General features: G+C 37.7%; 1 protein-coding gene across 1 annotated transcript in view; it reads right to left on the reverse strand.

The window, feature by feature from the left end:
• Nucleotides 1-1,479: 1,479 nt before the first annotated feature.
• Nucleotides 1,480-20,315, reverse strand: part of LOC128943616 (nipped-B-like protein) — a 141,508-nt gene continuing 122,672 nt past the window's right edge. The window contains exons 32-46 of the mRNA XM_054286511.1: nucleotides 20,077-20,185; nucleotides 19,404-19,540; nucleotides 17,952-18,092; nucleotides 17,532-17,625; nucleotides 17,267-17,421; nucleotides 16,911-17,001; nucleotides 13,665-13,838; nucleotides 12,937-13,127; nucleotides 10,732-10,839; nucleotides 6,370-6,570; nucleotides 5,906-6,052; nucleotides 3,731-4,026; nucleotides 3,232-3,406; nucleotides 2,410-2,595; nucleotides 1,480-1,845 (exon numbers count right to left, since the gene is read on the reverse strand). Coding sequence (XP_054142486.1) covers nucleotides 1,480-1,845; nucleotides 2,410-2,595; nucleotides 3,232-3,406; nucleotides 3,731-4,026; nucleotides 5,906-6,052; nucleotides 6,370-6,570; nucleotides 10,732-10,839; nucleotides 12,937-13,127; nucleotides 13,665-13,838; nucleotides 16,911-17,001; nucleotides 17,267-17,421; nucleotides 17,532-17,625; nucleotides 17,952-18,092; nucleotides 19,404-19,540; nucleotides 20,077-20,185 — 2,571 coding nt within the window. The remainder of the gene's footprint in view (nucleotides 1,846-2,409; nucleotides 2,596-3,231; nucleotides 3,407-3,730; nucleotides 4,027-5,905; nucleotides 6,053-6,369; nucleotides 6,571-10,731; nucleotides 10,840-12,936; nucleotides 13,128-13,664; nucleotides 13,839-16,910; nucleotides 17,002-17,266; nucleotides 17,422-17,531; nucleotides 17,626-17,951; nucleotides 18,093-19,403; nucleotides 19,541-20,076; nucleotides 20,186-20,315) is intronic.

Below are 20,315 nucleotides of genomic sequence, written 5' to 3' on the forward strand. Positions count from 1 at the left end.
TTAATAAAAACAGCCTCCTATCACATATTAAATTCATAAAAGAAAATAACCGTAAGAGAAAGATTTACTTAATAAGGAACAACTGCTTTAGATAAACATATTTGAAAACACAGCAGGGTTTATATGTCCCTAAAAAGTTCAGTTGTTTTAGATTTTTTTGTTTGCAAATCTGCTGGTTTTGTTACTCTCTGGAAAGGCAAACTGCTTTTGAAAGGCTTGTGGCAATGTAGTCAAATGCTTCTGAAAGCTTTCAATAGTACTTTTTCAATTTACAAAATGTGAAAACATGTTTCAATTAGTAAAAAAAATAGGCTAATATACAAACATTTTTTGAAAATTTCATTTGTGAAGGAATGTAGCATAATTGCCCAGGCTCATACCCATTCACTCCTCAGATACTGGTAGCTACCTCCTCTTGACACAAGCCTCTCTATATTAACCCAGAGAAATGTGTACATGGCCAGTTAGCCCAAGCAAAATAGTCATTCAGCTTTCCCCAAATTTAAACTATCATAAATTACCATTTAGACAACATTATAAAGAAATTGAAGCATACAAGGAATAAACTATATTTTCTTTTTATATCAAAATGTACTCTTGAAAATGTGTTTGGCACAGTGCTAAATCATATAGTTAATACTAAATACTGCAGGGTACAATAAACCCCTGGAGTTAACTTGTGTTTACATCCTTCAAGGGATAAAAATAAAAAGATATAAATTATTCAGAAAGCCTATAAAACTGTATAAACAATATTTGTCTTGTTTTGAAAACCACTAGTATAGTAAATTTTACATGAAAGACTGCAAAATAATATAAATGGATTTAAACAGATCTTTACAATAAGAAATTCAAATGGAAACAGACAAGTAACAAAGAGAAGTAAAAAAATTTATTGCAGTATTCATTCCACCAGATTTGCTGGGGGATCCCTTTTCTTGTATTATTTCAGGGTGACCTAATACATCAAAATCTACATTTACAAAAACTTCTGCAGATAGGTCATAGATACTGCATGCTGTTTTGTTTTTTTTTTCTCAACAGAAAAAATTATATATCTGGGAGATTCTGCCACTTTACAGCCTGTAAAAACAATGCTTCCCTGGAAACTGGGCTACACTAAAGAAAGCCATCCGCTGCTAGGTTAAACTTCAAGAACACTTTATTAAGAACATTAACAGACTAATTTCCAACATTCACTTGTTTATTTTTTTTAACAGAAAGGTTTTTTTCAAGGTATAAACAAATTTTTAAACTATAATACAGTGGGAGTAAAAATGAACTGAGAAGTTTCTGCTGCACAACAGCGAAGGAAGCTCCCACATAAATGTTTACCAAATATTTCCTTCTTTTTTCTTGCATCCCAGATTCCATTCTTACTCTTCATTTAACTGATTTTTTTTTTTTTTTCAGAAAGTTGATATCTCAAGTTTTTCTGTTATTTCAATTCCTGTAAATTTGGCTGTGTGTACAAATTCATTAGCTGGAAGTTCCATCCTTGGCAGCATACAGCGATCGTAAATTTTGAACAACTTTATTAGTCAGCTTATTAGCACTCGTTAGAGCAATTTTTTTGTAAATAATGTCTGACTCTTTAATAGTGTCTACCCAAGGCACCAGTTTGCGGCCATCACGGCGCTTAGCCTCAGTCCAGGAGCCACTGTAGGAGCCTGCCATCCACTGAACACTGAAGCCATTGCTGGTTTTCTGTACTACTCTTGCAATTTGTGGTCGGTCTTTGTACTTTGGACAGCAAATAGCGATGACATCCATGACATCAACACTTTCATTCATCTGTGCTGCCAACTCTGTAGAGTCTGAATTTCGTTTTGACCTTCTCAATGACTAAAACATTGGGGGGAAAAAAGACCAAGTGTTACACAAAAGAACTTTAGTGAAATTATTGCTTTTATTGCTTTAATCCCTTGACGCCGGGAGTTGGGATTCCCCGGCACACATTCCATTGCCGGCAATGAGACGCACCGCGACCGCCAGCGCCAAGGGGTTAACATATCCTTGTAAAACCACATACTCTTAATTTGTACCCGTGTCTTTACCTCTTATTGATATATAAAATTATATATACACACGAATCATAAAGCTACATAAAAACTTGGCAACAATAAAAAGGATAACACACAGTACATTCCAAAAGAAAATTAATAAATTTTTATATGGGATAAATCTCATTTTCTAGTTTGTGTTTTTTTTTTTATTGTCTTTTCTGTTAAACTTTCTACAAAACTTGTATAAATGGTTAAGTAGAGAATGTCTATCTACAAAATGCTTTCTTTTATGTCGATTACATTACTTGGTGTACATTTAATATAATAGACTGACATTTATAATCACATAAAAATAATTTTACGTAATACGCTGTGAAATACGTTGACTCCTCCTCCGCCTCACCCCTGAAGTGCCTCCTCCTCTATCCTCCCCATCACTTTCATCATCCTCTGTCTCAGCTGCATTGTTTTTAGGGCTGCCTCCTCCAAGAAGTGAGGTAATTGCTTTGTTCCGAGCATTTGTGCTAGCTGACACCTCTCCATCTTCTTCCTCTTCATCAGGATCCAAATGTTCCATAAGGAGCTTGAACTATTAAATAAACCCCCAAAAAACCAGATCAGTTTACATTCAAACTTTAAAAACGGACATTCATATGACACTACATTAAATAAAAAACAAATTAAAAGTTAAAGAAACACTGTAAAACAAATGGCAGAAAACTTCAAACTTTAACAGCTTGTATTTTGTTCTACAAACATTTTACTTTCATTTTCTAGTAGATATGTAAAAGCTTTCTTCCTGTGCTTCCAAAACTGCAAGTTTTCTCTAGTTAATATTTTAAAGAATTGGAAAAGAAAAAAAAAGGGTAAATACACTAGATCTAGTCTCTGTTCCAATGACAGAAACAGTCAGAGATAAAGTGAACAAGTTATATGGTAGAGTTATACACGATGGACACCAGAAATTAGAAAATACTCTGCAAATATAAATATCCTTCAGTTGAAATTAATTTTTATTGTGTTTAAATTTATTAGAATAATTTGAAAGGTAATACTGCTAAACATCCTGAAAGGAAATTGAGAGTTATCACATACCCATCACAAATGATTACCAGAAATAACATTTTGAAATCTTCTACCAATACATCAGCATCTACTTTCAAGTTTACACTGTGTTACCTAGTTTGAAAGGATTTCAGATTTTCTGCAAAGCAACTTTACTTACATCTAAGTACTGTTTTACTATACTCCTCTTTACTTCTTCAGTAATCTTAGAATTAGCCATATCACTCCGCAGAAAATCCAGAGTTTGTTTTGGATGGAAATGTACTCCTGTCTTCCTGTTTATAGCTTTATCATACACTTTTGCAGATTCAGATGGAGAATATTTCTGAATTTTACTGTTTAAAGAGAACAAAAGAGAAGAAAGATCTTTTAAGCAAAGTCCAAAACAATTTCAAGGAAAAGCTTTTAAAAATATTCAATATAAGTAGTTATATTTTAACCATTCTGTATATAATACACATCCTGGTAAGAAATTAAATCATTACTTTTTCTAAGCCAGTTTCATTACATTCAACTGATTCCATTTATGGTTTTCTCTTATACAAATCTACTGCAATTATTAACAATCAACGAAACACCTCCCTCCAACTTCTTCCAAACTTAATCCTTACAAAAAACTCACTAGATAACAAGATGGCCTATTGTCTAAATATTCTTACCTATCAGAGAATCCACAGAGGTTCTTTAAATGCTGTTTCAGCATCAAAAGTAATAATATGCCTTGGGAGACATTTGCAAATTCAATTAAAGGAGCTGAATTTTCTGGTAAACATTTCATCACGGCATTTATATCATTTTCTTCATCAGAATCTGAATCAGAGTTTACTCGTTTCCGTAACCTCCGAGGCTTAGAAGCTTCCTCCTCACTTTTGCTCTCACTACCACTGTTGCTGTCACTCTCAGTCTCCTCGTCTGATGAAGGCTTTCTTTCCTTTTTTTTGTCTTTCACCATAGACTGTGAGACAGAGAAGTAAACATACATTCCAAAATTAGAGTAAGTAGTATCATGTACATTTCTAAAAAATCATTATTGACTTAAATTAGGAAAAATTCCCTAAACAATATTATTAATTCATAACTTGATTTTCATAACTTTATATTCAAAGATTAAAATAATTTATGACAAAAAAAAGCTGAATTCAAGGTCCCTGAAAAATTGATCCAAAGTCCACTTTTTTTGCAAGGTGGTTACAGAAAGAACTGAAGCAAGAAGTACTCCATTGGCATGTTATTCTTAAAAAGACTGCTCAAGTTTGTTATCAGAGACAGTAAAATGAAGTAAAAGCCATATACAATAAATCAGGAAGAAAATCTCTTTTTTTTCCACCTGAATAGAATTTTTGCATGTTACATATATTTCCATATGTACATTGGTGCAAACTAGTCCAAGCTGGTTTTAATCCTTGTCTCTGTTAAAATCCTATTACACTAATTACGCTGCTGACCAGAGAGCCCCTCAAATCAGCATATACAGTATTATTAATAGCCAGTTACATTACTTGTAGAGCTACAGAATTTCATACCTGCATTATTACTGCACATAGTATGCTTTTTCATAACACAAAACTTAAAATGTCCCAAGCAGGATTTCATCCTCTACATTCTGGTCCCCCATCAAAAGAATGTGCTTTTTCAAGCAAATTAAAAATTTACTTTGGTAGGGTGAGAATTCAAAGCAGTGTTCCTTCCAGGTATCAACTCTGACTTGTAATTACTAGTCAGATTGGAAATTCTAGAAATGGGTTTGTTTCCTGACAGTTTGGACCTTCTACTGTTAAAGTAGTCCAAGAAACGAAGACACTGAAGTCTTTAAGAATCATGGAATGGGTCAGGTTGGAAGGGACCACAGTGGGTCATCTGGTTCCACCTCCCTGTTCCAGTAGGGTCATCCCAGAGAACACAGCACAAGATTGTGTCCAGATGGGTCTGGAATATCTCCAGTGAGGGAAACTCCACAGCCTTTCTGGGCAATCTGTTCCAGTGCTCGGTCACTGCACAGAGAAGTTCTTCCTCAAGTTCAGGTGGAACCTCCTGGGCATCAGTTCCTGCCCGTTCCTCTTGTCCCATTGCTGGGCCCCACTGAGCTGAGCCTGGTCCATTCTCTGACCCTTCCCTGCAGACACTGACAGACATTGATAAGGTCCCCTGACAGATGACTCCTCTTGAGGCTGAACAGCCCCAACTCCCTCTGCCTTTCCTCATAAGAGAGGTGCTCCAGTCCCTTAATCATCCTCACAGCCTCTGCTGGACCCACTCCAGGAACTCCATGTCTCTCCTGTCCTGAGGAGCCCAAAACTGGACACAGCACAAGAAACAAAGGCCTTTTTCTTACAGGATTGCGTATTGCCATAGTAACAGATACTATACCATTATTTGGGTTCTTATATGCTACCTTAAGAAAATACATATTGCACACTCTTTTCTTGCAATAAATAATGTATTTAATTTCTCCTAGGCGACACACATGGCACTGCCATCAGCTACTTGACAACAAAAGAAAAAGAAAATGGGATTTTGTTATTATAATTATGCATGCAAGTATTATTAATTCCAATTAATTCAGAAATATTAGTTAATTATATATATTTAATATTAATATCTCAAAATTTATCATTCATTTTTAATAACATAAGCAGCACTATAAGGAAAGTTTTTAACTAGTGTCTACCAGAGACAGGTTAGAACAGAAAGGGTTGTTTTTTAACTACCAGTTACAAACTAGCAATACTGGTCCATATCACAATAATGGTACTGTATTCACTGAAAATTAACCAAATTATATAGAAGCTTATGCTGCCACCATAATAAATATACTAAAATATAAATGCACATACCTCTTTAAATGACTGTAGTAGGTTGCTACCAGAAACTGATAGTGTAATGTCTATATGATGCATTATAAACAGTGGCTCCTCCTGTGTTTGATAAGGAAAACAGGCTAGATTGTCTGCTATGTACAAGAGCATATTCACTTCTGTTTTCTGGAAGTTAAAAAAAAGTACATATAAATATACATACAAATATCTTATTAAACATATATATACATGCAAAATCTAGTCATATCTAAAGATACATTATTCCTAAACAACCTAAAACTGAGTAGAGAAAGATACTGAATGATGCAAAAGTGAGTAATGCATTCTATTAGGTAAATACCTTATATTATAAAGCAAAACAAAGTACCTTAGGGAAATAAAGCTATCAGTAATTATGAAATAAAAATATACTACAAAAAGAGAATTTAAGCTTGCAATGGTATATTTTTTTTCTTTATAAATGAAGGAAACGTGGTGCTTACTGCAGTATCATCAAAGAGGTTGAGTAAGGAAATTAGAAATGCTCGTCTGTGTTGACGGTTCCCTCGAATCATGGAGTATAGGTGTGAACACAATGCATTGGATGATTCATCATGTCTAAAACCTCTCACAGGATCCTGTGGGCAGGTATTGATTGCCTGTTGTACCTGGTAAGACATCTTCATACCAGCCACTGCTTTCATCTGAAATGAAACAGTACTTATTACTTATTTTTATTTAAATCATTGCTTTCAAGCAGTAACACTGAAAGTGGAAATTAAACAAATGCCTGAAAACAGAAATTTCTAGATATTTTTAAATCTTTTTTCCTTTTAAGTGGTTCCTCATCTGAAGTTTAACTTTTAAACACACACTGAGGTGCACTACTGCCTTTTGAGAAAGCATACAGATTTAAACACATTTTGTGGTAGAGATCAAAATGTATTGTGAACTGCTTCTATGTTAGAAACATACAGATGATCTGTTTACCAACTACAGCCAGGTACTCAAATTTAAACAATTTTCAAGAACCATAGATTCATAGAATATCCTGAATTGGAAGAGACTCACAAGGATCATCAAGTCCACCTCCCAGCCCCGCACAGGACACCCCAACAATCCCACATTGTGCCTGAGAGTTTGTCCAAACAGTTCTTAAGCTCTGGTAGTGTTGGGGCCATGACCACTGCTCTGGGGAGCCTGTTCAGCTCCTGACTACCCTCTGGGTAAAGAGTCTTTTCCTACTATCCAACTTAATCCTCACCCAACACAGCTCCAGCTGTTCCCTTAGGTCCTGTCACTGGTCACCACAGAAGAGATCAGTGTTTGCCCCTCCTCTTCCCTTAATGAGGAAGTTGTAGACTGCAAAGAGGTCTCCCCTCAGTCTCCTCCAGCTGAACAGACCAAGTGCTCTCAGCTGCTCCTCATATGGCTTCCCCTCAAGGCCCTTCACCATCCTTGTGCCCTCCTTTGGATGGTCTCCAATAGCTTTATATCCTTATATTGTGGTGACCAAAACTGCCCCTAGGACCTAAGATGAGGCTGCCCCAATGCAGAGCAGAGTGGGACAATCCCCTCCCTTGACCTGCTGGTGATGCTGTGCCTGATGCACCCCAGGACACGGTTGGCCCTACTGGCTGCCAGGGCACCGCTGACTCATATTCAACTTGTCATTGACCAGGACCCTCAGGTCTGTACATCTACGGTTGCCCCATCCCAGGAGAAGAATCTGGCACTTGCCCTTGTTAAACATAATATGGTTGGTGACTGCCCAGTCCTCTAATTGGTTGAGGTCTTTCTGCAGGGCCTCCCTGCCTTCAGTGGAGTCAACAGTTCCTCCCAGTTTTGTATTGTCTGCGATCTTACTCAGTATCTTTTCCAGTCCTGCATCCAGGTTGTTAATGAAGATGATGAAGAGCACAGGGCCAAGGATAAAGCCCTGTGGAACCCCACTAGATACAGGCCACCAGTCTGATGTCACCCCATTCACTATGACCCTTTGTGCCCCACCCGTGAGCCAGTTGCTCACCCACCGCATGGTGTTTATCCAGCTGAGGGCTGGACATTTTGTCCAGAAGGATCCTGGGAGAGACAGTATCAAAAGCTTTACTGAAATCCAGAAAGATGACATCAACTGGCTTCCCTTGATCAACCAGGTGGGTTACTTTGTCATAAAAGAAAATCAGGTTTGATATGCAGGACTTTCCCCTCATGAAGCTGTGCTGGCTGTAACTGATGACTGCATTGTCTTTCAGGTGTTTTTCAATACCTCCCAGAATAATCTCCTCCATAACTCTACAAGGCACTGAAGCAAGACTGACAAGTGAGACTGGAGGCCTCCTTCTTGCCCTTCTTGAAAATCGAGGCAACATTCCCCAGCTTCCAGTCAGCTGGGACCTGTTCAGATTCCCAAGACCATTCACAAATCAATGAGAGAGGTTTTGTAATTACATCGGCAGCTCTGAGTAGCCTGGGATGAATCCCATCATGCCCCATAGACTTATAGGGATCCAGCTGGAACAGCAGAATCCACACATTTTCAGGGTTGACTGGGAGTTGATCATTCTCACAGTCATGGTTCTCCAGCTCAGGGCACTGGGACCCCCTTGGTCTGTCACTGGTGTTGAAAACAGAGGCAAAGAAAGCATTAAACATCTCTGTCTCGTCCATGTCCCTGTTTGTGAGGTGTCTATTCTCATAATGGAATGGGCTGATGTCATTTTTGCACTGCCATTTACTACTGACATATTGAAAAAGGCTCTTTTTATTGTCCCCCATGATCGTGAAGCCCAGCTGGAAACTAAGTACCACGCAGTTGCTTGCTCAACCCCCCTCTCTACCCCCACCCTGGTGGAATGGGAAGGACGATCAGAAGAGTAAAAGCCAGAAAACTCCTGGGTTGAGAGAATGTCAGTTTAACAAAGAAAGCAAAAGCCACACACACAAGCAAAGCAAAACAAGAAATTCATTGAGCCCTTCCCAAGGGCAGGCAGGTATTCAGCCACCTCCAGGAGAGCAGGGCCCTATCCTGTGGGACAGTGACTTGGGAAGATGAACACCATCACTCCAAAATGTCCCCCCTTCCTCCTTCTTCCCCCCACTTTACATACTGAGCATGATGTCATATGGTCTGGAATACTCCTTGGGTCAGTTGGGGTCACCTGTCCAGACTGTGTCCCCTCCCAACCTCCCATGCACCCCCAGCTCCCTCCCCAGTGTTCAAGGAGCAGAAAAAGGCCTTGGCTCTGTGCAAGCTCAGCAATAACAAAAACATCTCTATATTATCAACTCTGTGTTCGACACAAACCCCAACACAGCCCAATGCCAGCCTCTGGGAAGGAAATTAACTCTACCCCAGCCAGAACCAGCATAACTGTCCAGCTCCAACTCCAGTTGAGCTTTGGCCACACAGATTCTCCCTACAGTTGTGAACAGCATCTCTATATTCTTCCCATACCACCTGACTTTGCTTCCACTGGGCACACACCTCCCTTTTTTGCCTTATTTCTAAGAGAAGATTCCTGTTCAGCCATGCTGGCCTTCTGCCTTGCCTGCCTGACTTCTGATATCTGGGAATTGTCTGCTCCTGTGCCCTTAGGAGGAGATGTTTAAAAAGTGACCAGCACTGATGGACCTAGCACCTGCAAAAGTATTTTCCCAGGGGACCTTACTTGATATTTCCCTGAGCAGCCTGAAGTCTGCTTTCCTCATGACTGGAGTTGAGGTTTTGCTGGCACTTTCCCTCCTGGCAACAGAGATTTTAAATTTGATTGATCAGTGGTCACTGTGGCCAAGATGGCCACCAATCACCACTTCATTCACAGAATCACAGAATATGGTGAGTTGGAAGGGACTCACAAGGATCATCAAGTCCAACTCCTGGCCATGCACAGGCACCATCCCCAAGAATCACACCATGTGCCAAGAGTGTTGTCCAAACGCTTCTTGAACTCTGTCAGGCTTGATGCTGTGACCAGTTCCCAGTGGAGCCTGTTCCAGTGCCCGACCAGCCTCTGGGTAAAGGACCTTTTCCTGATATCCAACCTAAATGTCCCCTGACACAGCTCCAGCTGTTCTCTCAAGTCCTGTCACTGGTCACCAAGAGATCAGTGTCTGCCCCTCTTCTTCCCCTCACGAGGAAGTTGTAGAGTGTGATGAGATCTGACTTCAGTTAAGTATCTCTTTGGATGCCATGAACAGTGCAATGCTCAAATTTCAGTGGAATACAATTAGATTTATAAAGTCCCACAATGTAGTACACACACTGAACTAAGACTGAGGCCTTCTGAAATAAGGAAAGGGTGCTGCAACTCAATTTCAGATCTTTAGCAGAACTATCGTCATCATGCCACAACTCCACAAGTCTTCACTTAGCCCTCAGATTTTCCTTTCAGCAAGATCCCTCAGTTCTTGAAATCTTCCTATGTTCCTTCTGCTTAGATTACAATTTATAAAGCATTGATGTCTTAAAGTTCTAATACATATATACTGACCTCTACTTTTACAAAGTGCTCTCTCTTAATACAGGAAAATCATTGCTAAACATTATGAAACAGCTGTCCTTACCTCCTATCAAATAAATGCTCTTAACATACTACTCGGTGAGGAAAACACTACTGTGGATTATAAATTAAAGGAATTTTTAGACTGGAAGAGATGCTTCAAATTATTATATCCTTTCTATTTCTACAAACAGAAATCTCCAAACAGGGGAAAGAGTTGGGATCATCTTTACAACTGCTTACAGTTATTGTTATTGTTTATTTGTTATTTATATTATTTTTCTGCAGCTGAGGCCTATCCAAGTGTTGAGTCACCAGAGAATGTAACAGTATTTTGTAAAATGATAATTAAGAATTACTTACATGAATGAACCCAGCATACTTTTTGTCTATTTCCACCAATTGCTGGTCTGCTTTGTTTCGCATAGAGGGCTCTGGATCTGTGCCCATAGCAATTAAGTACGGCACACACTTGAAAAAAACCAAATGAAATTATTATTTAGAGTCATTGTATCTTGTCTTTCTCACTCTTTGCTTTTTTATTACAGTATTGTTTATGTAATATTCTGACTACTGCAGAAACTAGAATAGGAAGCTTTATGCAACTTACTACCTGATTACTTTTTTCAAGCAATTAGAACAAAATACACAAAAGACCAGTGTCGCTCTTGCGTCGAGGTCGAGGCAGGAACAGGCGAGAGGCAGGATCGTAGAAAAGGCAAAGAAGGCTTTATTCAAAAGAACCACGCAGTTTTTATAGAGTGGTACGATAGGTTCTATTCTATTGGCTAACTAACAGAAACATTTTTCTCACACACTGTCCTTGAGAGGAACAGAAAAATAAAGTAGAAAAACACCACCTGCAAATTGTTTATGCTCAATGAGTTATCACATCTTTCTAATTCCCTAAAACTTCTCACAAGCCACTGTGAGAAACGCTTGCCATTTCTCTCTGTCCTATGGCATCCACAGACCAGTGTTATCACAGAATCATAGAATAGTTTGGGTTGGAAAGGACCTTAAAGGTCATCTAGTTCCAACCCTCTGCCATGGGCAGGTACACCTACCACTAGACCAGGTTGTTCCAAGTCCCATCCAACCTGGCCTTGAACGTTTCCAGAGATGGGGCAGCCACAGCTTCTCTGGGCAATCTGTTCCAGGGCTTCATCATCCTCATAGGGAAGAATTTCTTCCTAATATCTAATCTAATCCTACTCCCTGTCAGTTTGAAGCCATTCCTCCTCATCCTTTTACTACATGCTCTTGTAAAACGTCCCTCTCCATCTTTCTTGTTGGCTCCCTTCAGGTCCTGGAAGTTCACAGTTAGGTCACCCCAAAGCTTCTCTTCTCCAGGCTGAACAATCCCAATTCTCTCAGCCTTTCCTCACAGCAGAGGTGCTCAATTCCTCTGATCATCTTGGTGCCTCCTCTGGACTTGCTCCAGCAGGTCTATGTCCTTTCTCTGCTGGGGACCACAGAGCCGGAGGCAGCACTGCAGGTGGGGTCTCACCAGAGCAGAGGGGCAGAATCCCCTCCTTCTCTGCTCCCCACACTGTGGGATCAGTCCAGCCCACAGGGGGTTTCTGGGTGCCAGCGCACATGGATGGGGCATGTCCAGCCTCTCACCAACCAGCACCCCCAAGTCTCTCTCCCCAAGGCTGCTCTTGATCTGTTCATCCCTCAGCCTGGATTGATCCTGGGGATTGCCCAACCAAGGTGCAGCACTAGCAGTTGGTCTTGTTGAACCTCATGAGATTCCAATGGGCCACTTCTTGAGCTTGTCCAGGTCCCTCTGGATGGCCCTGTCTTTCAGGTGTGTCACCTCCACTACTCAGCTTCATGTCATCTGCAAACCTGCTGAGGGTACTGTCAATCCCTTTGTATGTGTCACTAATGAAGATATTAAATAACACTGGTCCAAATATAGACCCCTGAGGGACACCACTGGTCACTCTTATTCATTGAGGCTCGGAGGTCTTATAAGTGATAGAAGTTGTGTGAAGTTTCAGGTAGTATTTCCAGTTCTCTCAAACTCTAAAGTCAATTTAGACTACAAAAAATGCCATTAAAAAAACCCAAACCACACACTACCAGTTATGACTGAACATGCACAATGGTTGTGTTATAAACAAATAATTACAAAAATATTATGTAAGCAAAGAATAATGGTGATGATAACTGAAGTTCTGACATTGACTCTGGAATTCCATAATGTTTGGAGGACATGAGAATTAAAGTGGAGACAAGCTGTCACAGTTTTCAGGATAAAGAATTAAAGAAAAGAGCTTGGCATATACATGAAATTCATAACAGAAATATGCTCCAATGTACATTTGCACGTGCACTTTAGGCACTGGCTGGGCTTTTAGATCTTGATCCAAAGACAAGAAAATACAGCATTTGGAATCTAAATTTCAAAATATGTTTTCTGTAAAGGCCCCTTGCTACAATAAGAGATTACTGTAACATAGCTGCAAGAGAAAAACTAAAAATGTATCTAGCAAGTGTAAAAAGCTCTGAAATCTGAAGACCAAAAAAACCATCCCACATCATAAAAGGTTACCATACCTGAACAGGATGGATGAGACCCTGGTTTAATGTCAGTGCAATGACATTTAGAGCAAAGTGGCGTACACTGGACTGGGTATGAAAGAAAGCCTCAAGGACCTGTTTGAGATATAGCTGCATGATGGAACTACTCATCCCTGAGGAAATATCACCCATTTCTTTCAGATCTTCCTGCTTTGCTACTTTTTTCCCTGTAAAAAGGATGAAAGCAATAGCACACTCACCACAGTATAATAATTTACTTTGCTATTATTTGATGCATACTTATCTTTAAGCTTTATAATACAAAGACATTCCAGCCATCTTAGAATGGGTTTATGATCTCATGAAATATAAAGCAGTCTGATAGCAAATATATTTTAAAAAATTAAAGTCACACAAATTTAAAGTCTCGTTCCTTGATAAAGGTTTTATTTTTTACAATTTCTTATTTTGTATCTGCTAATTAACCTTAGAGAATATTTTGATAAAAAGTATTAATACCATCATTACAGCAATTATGCATTCTGGATTGCTTTCAGGATTTATCCATCCTGAAAGTAAATAATAAGCTACATGTCTCAATATACCTATACACATAATGAATTTTTGAAAATTATTCTAAGATATCTTGTGTACAATATTACTAATTAGATAACAATGTTAAATTACTCAGTTCATGTATATAGTAATTGTATGCAAGAAAGTTAGATTTTCCCTGCCTCAACACAGAAGAACTTGGCACTTACAGTCTCTGTCTGCCTGCTGCATACGTGTATCCTCCTCCTGCAAGTAGGTCTGAAGGTTTTTCAACACCTGGATTTTTAAGTTTACTGAACAGTTTTTGTCCGAAAGAATGCTGTTGTACAGGGTCTTCACTTCCTGTTCAAACATTAAACTTGGGTGTTGTATAAATGCAAATCCTAAGGGTGGAAGAAAAGAGGAAATATTCCATGTTATTAACTAGAAATTGTATTTCTGCTTCTTAAGTCTTTCTTCAAAACAGAAGTTTGAAATTTATCTCCTCCCAAGTGTGGTGCTAAGAAACAATATTGCTTTTTCATATGGACACCATTCTAAGTTTATAAGGAGTTCTATTATCTGTCTGATAGATAAAGATGGGGTCCCAACCCAGGGCAATTGAACTAAGAGTTATATAGGTCCGGATATTTAAACAATAAAATCTTAAAAGAAAAAATATAGCAAACACAAAAAAATAAAATTTAGACCTCTCGCTGTTATTATTCATATACCTATTAAGGTCGTGTCTTGAAAATTACCTGAAGCATTCTCAAGACTACATCTGTTAGAAGATACACACTGTAGAACTGCTTTTAGCTGCAGCCTTACCCTTGACAAAGAACTGGTTATTCTTAGTCAGGGAAGTCTTTCATAAACAGTTTGATCTAAATAAGTAATGGTATATATAATTTTAGATCACATATGTAGATTTAGGAATGCTGGCAACAGACTCTTACATAGTATCATAAAAAAACAGTAATGGGAACATAACTTCCCAATTTAAACTATATTTAACTACTTGATTAATTTTTTTAAGACTGTGAGAAAAGTTAAGTGTATTTTTCACGACCATAGGAAACTAAGATTCTGAATGAACACAGAGAAAACATAAACATAAAAGAAGAATGGGGGAAAAAATGAAAGCAAATAAAATTATGTGAAAGCAATGTATAAAAGTGGGCATAACAAAGGAAAGACTGAGTCAGGTTTTTAAAACTGGCTCTGTGCACACAGAAAAGACAGTGTAGGTAGGTAATGGCTAAGTCTAGGGCAAGACCTAAGTGCATTTAAGATCTCGTTTCAATTTCAAAACAGGAAAAGGAAAGAAGGCAGGGGAGATAGAGGGGAAAGAGGTGAAAGAAAAAGGAATGATGCTCCTCTTTGAAGTAGGTAGTATAATTGTCCACTCTATACAGGTATATATAGATGTTTATAACTTGACCACCTCTGAGAAAGTCCAACCCATTTCTTAAGTTTAATTTTGAAAATGGAAAGCACTTGCATGTATGCGTAACAATTCATAACTCTCTTTTATTCACTTACTTAAAAGAATCTAAAACCACTAGTACTCTTAGGGAAATTATTATTTTTCCATCCCCTGTAAGCAGGGAAGAAATTTTACTTGGCATAAGAATTTGTCATAGGGGATGAAAAAAGGCAACTGCTGTGTTCATTTAAGGACTGACTTCACATCTTGGGGCTGCTCTCACACCACTTCTCTTCATACCTTTGTTTTCACTCTGTTAAGGTTAAGCACTGAACTTGGCTGAGTAAGACATTACCTGTTAGATACTAACAAATTTTTTTATCCTCAATCTGCCTTGCAAGTACACATCTGGAAGAGAAGCATAACCATAACGCTTATGGTTAAACTCAGTCTCTCAACAGCAGTGACACATCCCAAAGGAAAGGTTAAAACTGTTGAGTGTCCTTACTGTAAGGACACACTAATAATTACCAAAAGGAAAGTACACACTCTTCATTTGATGCCTTCAGTGTGTATAAATTTTGGATTAGCTTGTTAGTAATTTTCACCTTATTGCTGCACATAAATGTTGAATGTATTTGACAACTCGACTCAATATTACCAGCCTGTAAAACACAGCTTTGCACTGCCTACTACATCTCTGTACACCCAAGCAGCTACCTTCAAAGTGGAACCAGTACTTAGATTAGACTAATATATCACTGAAAACAGTTGTCTGAGGTTTAATTAAGATAAAGACTGACCTGTTTACAGGCAGAGAAAAAAAGAATAAAAATATCTGAAGAATGCCTACTGATAGTCACTCCTGTTTTCTCCTCTTCCCCAAACTGATCACAGTTCAGTCTGTAATTCAGGAACATTTCTGATGAATACAACACTCAGCCTCCATGAGTAAAGCAATCATGTCTACGGTTAGGAAGGCAGCCCCTATCCCATGTGCAATATTTTGTATAGAACAATTAAATTAGAATGGACTACAGTAAGCGTTGTGCATCTTGATACAATGCTTAGAAAAACCTCCAGCTAGTTGTTAGCACCATAGCACTGTTCCTGCAACAGAGGCAACTTAAAGCCATTAATCCCACTCAGCTGTCTGCAATGGTTTCCTCACAGAATATCAAATCAAGATTCAGTCTCAGTCCTTATTCTCAGTCCTCCTTAGCCTAACCTGTACCAGGATATCTAAAAAGCCACCTAAACAGCAGCATAAGGAGGAAAATTCTTATACACAGTTAAACCGCGCAATGCAAGCTCACACACAGGAGACAACTTTCTTTAGACTAAGCCATAACCATGAACTGAACTCTTCCAGAAACCAAGGCCTATCTGTCCAAACAAGATGCTGTTACATGTACAGTTTTGGTCCTTGAGCAGAGGGTGAACATGATACAAATCACTCAATGGCAGTTCATGCATTACTGCAAGTCACTGAGATACTATACTAATGCCTTCAGACAAAGAATCTATTTACAATTGAAATACTGCCAAAGATCCAAAATAAGCTGTAATATTTAGACTATGGCATAATCTCAATGCCTCGTGAAATTTCACAGAACATCTCTCAGTTGGTATAAACTACCAGAGTTCCTTCAATTTCTGTGGAATTTCTGCCCCTACACTTAAAATTCTCAAAGTTTTTCCATCATTTTTTCTAGTTATTCTTTAACCATACCTTGAGGACTGAAAAACAATATTTGGAGTTACAAAATATTTGTATGAGGGGAAAAAACCTCATCTCCATTTACTTTGGAAACTTGATGCTTTTTAAGACTTGGTCATACATCAAAAAGGTATTCACTGTCAAAAGCATCCACTCTGCTGCAGAAGTATGCAACTTCCAAGTATCCCTTTGACTACATTTCTATAGCCAAGTCTCAAATAAAACATGTGGTGAACTTTGATTTTAAACAAACTTCCCTGCCACTACACAAATAAATGCATGGATTCCTACTAGAGCAGAATAATAAAAACTATTAGTATTTCTTACCAAGGCCAATAATGGCTTTTGTCTGTACTTCTTCATCTGAATGCTTTGTAAAATACATCAGTAGTTCAAGTACTTTATCCTTAATGTTAACCTGAGGAAATTAAAACACAAATAATAGCTATTAGAAGATGAAACAGATATTTTTAATCTCTTATAAAGAGCATATATATCAAAATGGAGAAGCACAATCTTGCTGCATTGTCTTTGCAAAACCATGTATTTACAACCCAAAAAATTATACCATATGCATTATGAAGAAATGCATAGCTTTGAGGGCCTAGGAATACTGTGTTTTCAAACTGAAGTGGAGCATTAAATATGCACAAGACGCGGAGAATAAATACAAGTTATTTTACCTTACTGTTGCCCTTAAAATCTTCCTGATCAAAATCAAAATGCCGACACAGTGCTCCAACAGTGAAAAGTGATCTAAGGAGTGCTGGTTTATTGGCAGTAAGTATTGTACTGTTGGGGTCTTCTTGGTGTTGACTTTTTAATTTTGAAAGTGCACCTACAGCAAGATAAAAGTTTTGATCACAGTATTTAATCATGGTGTATCCCTAAAATAAGACTTGTAGGTGAAACTGAAGAGTGACATGTACATGTTGTGATTTTACTTACCATAGTATCTATTAAAACAGGCCCACACAAATTTATAGTTCTGAGTGACCTTGTTCACAACAGCCCCAAGACAGCTCACACAATGCTGAACAACCTAGGTGCAAGAAAGAACAAATAAATTATATATTTAGAATTTAAAACTGAGACTTTTGTGATGTTATGCAGGGAAAAGGCATGTGGAACTAAAAGTAACTATCTAACAGATGTAATGTCCATCTCCTAGACTGCTCCGAAAACATGCCGAAACTTACAATTGTTAAAACATAGCAACAACACATACAAACACAAGTAAACCAAGAACATTGATTTTTCATGGCTCAAAAGTTATCTTCATAATGAAGACAGACTTTCTTTAAACCAAAATTATGTATTTCACAATGTGAAATGGAATTAACTGCATAGTAGCATTTAAAAGCTTACTGTCATGCCATATTTGATGATGAGTTTCATGAGGTCTTCCTCAATAGTGGCAAGAAATGTCTCACTTGGGTGTTCCATTAGTGGCACTACAAGTTCTAAGATTTTTGCAACATTGCAGATCACCATGAAATCATTCTGGGTCTGAAACAACAGCATTTATAGCATTTAACATTTCTGGCTGGGTTACCTCTAAGTATTATTAATATGTATTATGCAATACATATATAATACATATTAATATAATACAATTACATAATAGTATGATACAATTATGTATCTTATGCAAGTTATTTGGTAAAGATTTAAAATAATATATAGTTTACATCTGCTTTTAAGTTACATATTAATTTGAAAGCAAGTTCTTGTTTTCTACAGAACTTTTATAAAAAAAAAAATTGGTAGAAGCAGAATTCACCTGTCATCAAGGCTGAGACAGACCTGAAAACTTTTGGTTATGAAAATTTTTTTGAGTCCTAACACAAATTTACGAACTCTTCCTGACACATGCACAGTAGAGAATGCACAACACCTGGCAACAGGTATTGGCAGCAAGTAAATAATGAAATAACCTTTTCCTATACTGTTTGATCAGAAGCAGCTCTATATCTGTTGAAGTTATGCCCAGAGAATGCTCTAGGGCTGAAACGGTAAAATTCTAGACTATACCTGCAAGCTAAGCTGATAACAAGCACTCTCAGGCCTGCTCTTCCCTGGGCAGCTGACCTAAGGTAATGGATTGCTGTCCCTCACTCAGTCAAGCTGTTCCTTGAGCCATGGCTGCACAATCCTGCTCTGCTCCTGCCAGATGATGGGTTCATCACAACTTTCACTGAGCCAACTGCGCTAATCAAAATGGCAGAAAGCAGTGCAGTGTTTCAGAGGAGGGGGCCATTTTCCCGGACTGGGGGGATTCAGCACTGTAGCTCTATCATTTCTGTGAGCTAAACTGTCTTACAGAGAAATACAAAAACACCAGAGCTAGGGTGGAGAGAGGTGAACTGCTGAAGAGGATAGAGCAGGACATATTCCTTCTAATATTTACGCTATATGTTAGATCATTCTGTCTTATGGAACCATACCTTTAGTCTTAAGATTAATTTATTAAATCTTAACTACTTTTAAGACTGTGACCATAAAATAAAACAATTTAAAGAAATTATTTCATAACAGGTGGAAAACTGTGTTTTAGTCTTTAAGGGAAAGAAGCACAGGTTTCAGTTTCATTTGAGTGTAAAATGTGAAGGCAGAGAGTGAGGAACAGCATCTTGGAAGCTATAGAGATCATAAAATGACCTAATATATTTAAAAGATATGATCATGAATCATAGAAACATAATTTTTATTTCTCTTTTCCTACCTTCAATTTCATCAAGCATACAAGATAGCCATTAATTTCCATGCTTAATTATCTGGGAAAAAGAAAAGACTGATTTTCTAATTTTTTCTACTTACACTACATTTAGTGGTCAGGTATGGCTGCATGGTCATGGCATGTTTGACCATTAGCTGGGGCCTGATTTTGCTGAATAAGAACAAAGTGGTTATGCAAGCAACCAAGCGACCAGAATTCACACTTTTGTTGTCAGAATCTGCAAAAAAATTAGAAAATACACAAAGAAATGTTTGAGCAGTGAAAAACATATAGCCTAAAAATCATATGAATATCTCTTTCATAATATGTCTTTCAAGATCAATACAGAATATTCTTATTAGATTAGAGATGAGAACATAATGTGCTAACATTTGTATGTGATCACAACATATGTAAAATAAGCAAAGATGCTTCAAAGATATCACTAGTTTTTAACCTAATTACTGTACACAGAACACTGGCCTAGTCAATCATTCCTATTACAACTGTAGAATGTATTAATACAAATAAAAAAAAGTTTGAACAAGTTATTTTAAAATTAGCTCTGTTATTGTGATTAGCTAGAGAAAATTAGGGAAGCTTTATTATTACACAGTGCTCAAAGGTTCACAATCAAAATAAATGCAATAACTCATTACCATCAGTTTTGTAATAGGAATTCTGTAACAGTAACTTTACACAATAGTCATTTGAACCACCACTGTTACAGTATCATAAAATTCAAAGAAGCTACTAGGTTGTAAACACTATTACCTGACAAGGATTCCTCATATTTAAGAATGTGCTCAACCAAATTGTCAACAAGTTGAGTACAGGCTTTCTTCACAGGTTTATATGAGGCATCTTCTTCTGACTTCAACAGCTATAGCAGAAAATTATTTAGTATTCAGGGTGCATTCATTTACATTGGATATCTACTGGTTTTATAACAATTACTACAGATCCACAAGGATTTTGCACTACAAAACCATTTAACTTCTCCATAAAAGTTA

This window comes from Melozone crissalis, unplaced genomic scaffold (assembly GCF_028551555.1).
Source record: "Melozone crissalis strain CALT ecotype California unplaced genomic scaffold, PUWL_Pcris_2 ptg000049l_1, whole genome shotgun sequence".
In the NCBI taxonomy this organism is placed as follows: Eukaryota; Metazoa; Chordata; class Aves; order Passeriformes; family Passerellidae; genus Melozone; species Melozone crissalis.